The 6,222-nt window shown below is 46.6% G+C and overlaps 1 protein-coding gene across 1 annotated transcript; it reads left to right on the top strand.

Moving 5' to 3' along the window:
• Window positions 1-139: 139 nt before the first annotated feature.
• GOT1L1 (glutamic-oxaloacetic transaminase 1 like 1) lies at window positions 140-4,849 on the top strand. Its single transcript, XM_040459348.1, is given in 10 exon segments — window positions 140-379; window positions 1,139-1,320; window positions 2,060-2,171; window positions 2,419-2,528; window positions 2,744-2,836; window positions 2,930-3,080; window positions 3,588-3,640; window positions 3,643-3,755; window positions 4,259-4,401; window positions 4,649-4,849. Coding segments are annotated over 10 exon segments (1,221 nt in total). The 5' UTR covers window positions 140-264; the 3' UTR covers window positions 4,798-4,849.
• Window positions 4,850-6,222: the final 1,373 nt, after the last annotated feature.

Here is a 6,222-nt window from a genome sequence, read left to right on the forward strand (position 1 = left end):
GTCCTCCCACTCCCTGCTCTCTGCCCACTCTCTCAGGGGATCGTCCTCAACTGCCATGGAATATTCCCATAGCCTTCGGGAATCACCCCCTCAGAGACCAGGATTTGTAGGGTTCTGTTGCTCTGGTAACCAGCGATCTGGAGCCTCTGCATTGGACCTGCTGCAGTTCTGGAAAGAGGCAGCCCTGGTTGGGCCAGGCTTGGGGGAAGGCTTTGGGGCAGGAGCAGGGGACAGCAGAGGCTTGGCCATACTTGTATCTCAGTGATGCCCACCCTTTCAGTGTTCTTGGATGTGCCCCTAGCCCAGAAACTAGAGGGCAGCTTATTAAAGACCTACAAGCAAGACAATTGTCCTAACAAGATGTTCCTGGCCTATAAAGGTAGATGTCTCATGGTTTTGGAAAAAAGCAGGAAATGTCCTGGATCATTCTGTGCCCTTTGCCTTTCACTAGGACTTCCAGGGATGGGGTAAGACCTATGTCCTCTACCCTGGCTCTATGCTTCAGGGTCTGCTTGGGCACTATACTTTTTCCCTGATCCTCTCCCCTTTTCTGTTCCTGAACTAAGAATGGCTCCCAAAATGGACTCTTGTGAAATGCAGCCAGCCCTTGCCACTGTGAAAGTCAGGGTTACCTTTGTTCAGCCTTGTATATATACGGCACGTGTGGTGTATCATTTTTGCCCTTTAAAATGGTATAGATTTAGGGGCACCTGGGTGGCTTGGTCAGATAAACCTCCAGCTCTTGATTTCAGCTCAGGTCATGATCTCACAGTTTGTGAGTTCGACCCCTGACAGTGTGGAGCATGTTTGGGATTCCCTCTCTGCCCCTCCCTCTCTGTGTCTCTCAAAAAAACAAAAACAAAAACAAAAACAAAAAACTTTAAAGAAAGTGACATAGGTTTAAAAAAAATGGCATAGGGTTGAGTTGTCTTTAAAAAGACAAAAATTATACACATTCACTGATAGCATGTTGTTTTTATAAAGGGGAGGGAAGAAAAAAGTTGTCTTTTCCTAGGCAACTTTGCAAAGCCCCAAGAAAGCCAAGACAGATGAATTGTTTGTGGACTATCTGCAGAGCCCAGACCTGGAGGCCCCGAGGCAGGGCATCCAGAGTTCCCTCTGTGGTTTTCCCTCACAGTCTGTATGAGTAACAAAGGCCAGCCCTGGGTTTCTCCTGTGGTGCGCAAGACCCGACTGCAGATTGCACAGGATCCCTCTCTGAACTACGAGTACATGCCGGTGATGGGCATGAAATCATTCATCCAGGCCTCCTTGAAACTCCTCTTTGGAAGGCACAACCAAGTTATTGTGGAGAACAGGGTGAGATGAAGGGCCCTTTGTTTATTCACCCAGACACAGGGAGTGGGGCTCTGGGGTTGCACAGTCTTAAACCCGGAAGGGGCCTTGGAGGGCTCCCTGGCATTGACAGAGGACACCCCTGAGACTCAGAGTCCAGAGACTTAGTCCGTGAAGGGCAGAGCCAGGATCAGAACCTGAAGAACCACACTGCTGATGTACAAGCTCTTTCGAGAAAGGAATAGTCAGGGGGCGCTTGGGTGGCTCAGTCAGCTAAACGTCTGACTCTTGATTTTGGCTCTGGTCATGATCTCACGGTTCATGGGATAGAGCCCCATGTGGAGCTCTGAGCTGACAGTGTGGAGCCTGCTTGGGATTCTCTCTCTCCCTGTCTGCCCCTCCCCTGCACACTCACATGCTCTCTCTCTCTCTCTCTCAAAATAAATAAATAAACACTAAAAAAAAGAAATAGTCTGGATTTGAGGCAGCAATAATATCACTATTACTCTTTTTTAAAGAGTTCATTCTTTTTTTAAAGTGTATTTATTTTGAGAGAGAGAGAGAGAATGAGGGGAGGAGTAGAGAGAGAGGGAGAGAGAGAATCTCAAGCAGGCTCCATGCTTTCTGCATGGAGTCCAACTTGGGGCTCAAACCCACAAACTGTGAGATCATGATCTGAATCAACATCAAGAGTCAGACACTAAACTGACTAAGCCACTCAGGCTCCCCTCAAGAGTTATTTCGTTTTATTTTCTGCTGGCAGGTAGGGGGTGTGCACACTGTTGGTGACAATGGTGCCTTCCAACTTGGGGCCCAATTCCTCAAAATTTGGCGTCAAGATTCTCAAGTAGTTTACATTATTTCTTCTAGAAAAGGTGAGTATTATGCAAAGTGAGGGTGACAGAAGATTCTTCTCCCCTGTTCCTGATTCCTGCCCCATTTGCAATCTTCACTGTTGTCCTTCTCACTCTCTGTCATGAACAAAATGGTGTGGATGAGCCAAGTATGTTTGTCCTTTTCCTGTTATTGTCCCACCTTCAGCCATTGACCTTGAGGCCCATTCTCTGGCATGTCTGCCACCATTTTTTCTGTACCAACTGGAAGGGGGCTGTGTTCCCACAGAGCCACATGGACTCGTCTTCCAGGACATGGGCTTTAAAGTTTCCGAATACTCCTTCTGGGACCCCAAGAAGCTGTGCGTGGACCCCAACGTGCTTCTCAATGTGGTGGAGGTAGAGGGGCCCTGCTCAGAATCTTCTCCCCACACCTGATTACAGTTTTATTTTCCTTTCCTCCCCTCCACCCCTGTCATCATGAAAGACCTTTCCTAGGCTTGGATTTGCCTGTTTAGTAGGAACCAACATGGAGGATCCCTTCTCCTCCATGGGCCCTGGTACCACTCCCACTTGGTAGGGGAAATGCCTGATGAGACAATGTCTACCTGCAGCAGGCCCCACATGGCTGTATCTTTGTGATCGGGAACACTGGTGACTGCAAGTTGACACAAAGTCAGTGGGCAAGGTTGATGGCCAGCATGAAGGTAAGGCTAGTATCCACCTGACTTTCTTCCCTCTCACCATCCACCATCTCCTCCACCAATCTTGTCCTTTTCCTGTTCTCCTTTCTCCTACAGAGAAAGCAGATATTCCCATTTTTTGACATTCCCTATCAAGGCTTATCCACCGGGGACCTGGAAGAAGATACTAATTTCTTACAATACTTTGTGTCTCAAGGTTTTGAATTCTTCTGCAGCCAGTCTCTGTCCAAGACTTTTGGCATCTATGGTACAGTATGGGGAGAAGGGCAAGGGAAGGCCTAGTGCTCAAATGGTGCCACAGCTATGGCACTAACGATGTATTTGACATCTCTACCATCTGGAGAGAGCCAAGGCCTCCAGGGAGAGCACCATGGAGGCAAATGGGAAGAACACCGAGCTACAAGTCAGGTTCTGTGATATTGTCTCCATTCAGCTACTAAAACTAGCCACTAAAACTGACTCCAGTGAAATCATTTTGCCCCTTTGGGCCTCTGTTTCCTCAGCTATAAGATGAAGGGGTAGGACTTAGTGATCCTTCAAGTGCCTCCCATCTTGAGACACTTACTTATGGCTACTTTTTCTGGAAGAAGAGCCTCTGGCAACTTCCTGGGGCCTGGATAGCTGCTTGGCTAGGCTACAAGTAGGAGGGCCCTGTAGTCCAACCCTCTCTTCTACAAGGTTGGAGGTAGGGTCATAAAGGAAGGCTCTGGTAATGGAGGAGGAGACTGAGGGGCTATCTGTTTCAATGCTGCAGATGAAGGAGTGGGGATCCTGGTCGTGGTGGCACTCAACAACCAGCTCCTGCTATGTGTGTCCTCTCCCAGCTGATGACACTCACCCGGGCCCTGTGGCTAAACTCTCCCAGTAGGGGTGCTCGCATTATCACCTCCATCCTCTGTAACCCTGCTCTTCAGGGAGAATGGTAAGAGCAGAGGGTGGGGGCAGGAAGGGGGATGGCAGAGCCTCTAGACATACCGGTAGACCTGCCAATTCACAGGATTCTTCCTTGCTGCTTTGACTCCATTCATTCGTCAACATTTGCTGAGTACCCACTGTGTACTAATTGTAGAGGCCATGCCAAAAGTTGCCTTACCTTGGGGGAGGGGGTAAGAGGACATTCTTTTTGGACACAGTCCAGTGAATTACTTGAACTCTTTCAGATTGCAGGAGGAGGTTAGACAGCATCAAGGGTTTGCTACTCTGGCAAAATCTGCCTACAAGCCTGCTTGGCTTGCTTTAGTTTATATGGGCTGAAACTCTCCTCCTATTTATAATCATTCCAGATCCCTGGCTCTCCTAGTGTGCCCTCAGGCACTCTGGTTGGGGCTTATGAAGGGAAGAAGAATGGAATGGTAATGAGGAGGTTGAGAGCAGGGGGAGGGTGGAACCTCATACTTTAATTCCTTGCTGTCTTTCCTTTCGCAGGAAGCACAGCCTGAAAGGACTTGTAGAGGACATCATGCTGACCAAGGAAAAGGTGAAGGAGAAGCTCCGGCTCCTGGGAACCCCTGGTTCCTGGGAACACATCACGGACCAGAGTGGGCCCCATAGCTACCTTGGACTCAACTGTAAGTATCTAAGAGGGGGTAGCTCACCCTTTCTGGCCTTGGGCTTATAATTGAGCATTAAACTTCACTGATCTGTCCCTAGCTTCACCTCAGAGTCTGATTCTTTCCTGAGGGAAGTAGAGCTGCTTTAAAGACCCTTCTGGATCCCCAGAAATGCTGACACTCCCTATTCTCTGTAATCCACCCTGGGCTAGAGGAGAGTTAGAGGTGGCCACCTTTGTATCTCAGACCCTGTGATTATCACCAGCTGAACAGGTGGAGTACCTGGTCAAGGAAAAGCATATCTACATCCCCAAGGATGGTCAGATCAACTTCACCTGCATCAATGCCTGCAATATAGATTACATCACTCAGAGCATCAATGAGGCTGTCCTTTCCATCAAGGGCTCACAGTAATGTCTTCAGACAGTCAATGTCTTCTGGCCAGAATAAAAAGCTTTAGTCTTTGCAAAAATTCTGTGCTGATTATTCATTGCTGCAATTCATTTCTCTGCAAAGCACTCTCTCTTTCTGTCTATTTATGAAGCATTGGTCTGGAATCAGCAAGGAAAAAAGGCCCAGAGAGAAAGGGAATGTCTATCTTCATTGACCATCTCATGTTTATTGAACACATACTATATTAAGGCCCTGATTTGGTGGTGTCTTTGTTTGGGTTGTTATACCAAAATACCAACAAATTTGGTGTCTGGTGAAGGCCCACCTCCTGGTTCATAAACAGCATCTTCTAGCTGTAATATCACATTGTGGAAGAAGCAGGGGATCTCCCTAGGGCTTCTTTTATAAGGACATTAATCCCATTTGTGAGGGCTCTGCCTCTATGATCCAATGACATCCAAACACCACCACATTGAAGATTAGGTTTCAACGTGTGAATTTTAAGGTGTCATGAACATTCAGATAATAGTATCTGGGCAACAAAGGGAAAATAAAGAGAAGGCAAAAAAACCCAGGTACAATCTAGTCCTTTTTCTCCAGAACCACCCAGGTGCCTTTTTTTTTTTTTTTTTTTTTTTTTGAGAGAGAGAGCACAAGCAAAGGGAGAGTGAGAATCTTAAGCAGTTTCCAAGCTCAGTGTGGAGCCCATTGTTGGGTTAAATCCCATGACCCTGGGATCATGACCTGAGCTGAAATCAAGAATTGGTCGCTTTGGTAATGCAAGCTGGTGCAGCCACTCTGGAAAACAGTATGGAGGTTCCTCAAAAAAATAAAAATAGAACTACCCTACGACCCAGCAACTGCACTACTAAGCATTTATCCACGGGATACAGGTATGCTGTTTAGAAGGGACACATGCACCCCAATGTTTATAGCAGCACCATCAACAATAGCCAAAGTATGGAAGGAGCCCAAATGTCCATCGATGGATGAATGGATAAAGAAGATGTGGTATACACACACACACACACACACACACACACACACACAATGGAGTGTTACTTGGCAATCGAATGAAATCTTGCCATTTGCAACTACGTGGATGGAACTGGAGGGTATTATGCTAAGCGAAATTAGTCAGTCAGAGAAAGACAAATATCATATGACTTCACTCATATGAGGACTTTAAGAGACAAAACAGATGAACATAAGGGAAGGGAAACAAAAATAATATAAAAACAGGGAGGGGGACAAAACATAAGAGACTTAAATATGGAGAACAGACAGAGGGTTACATGAGGGTTTATGGGAGGGGGGATGGGCTAAATGGGTAAGGAGCACTAAGGAATCTACTCCTGAAATCATTTTTGCACTATATGCTAACTAATTTGGATGTAAATTAAAAAAAAAAATAATAAAACAAGTTAATAAAAAAAAATTGGTCAC

This window comes from Herpailurus yagouaroundi, unplaced genomic scaffold, assembly GCF_014898765.1.
Source record: "Herpailurus yagouaroundi ecotype Mexico unplaced genomic scaffold, PumYag 28, whole genome shotgun sequence".
NCBI classification, from domain to species: domain Eukaryota; kingdom Metazoa; phylum Chordata; class Mammalia; order Carnivora; family Felidae; genus Herpailurus; species Herpailurus yagouaroundi.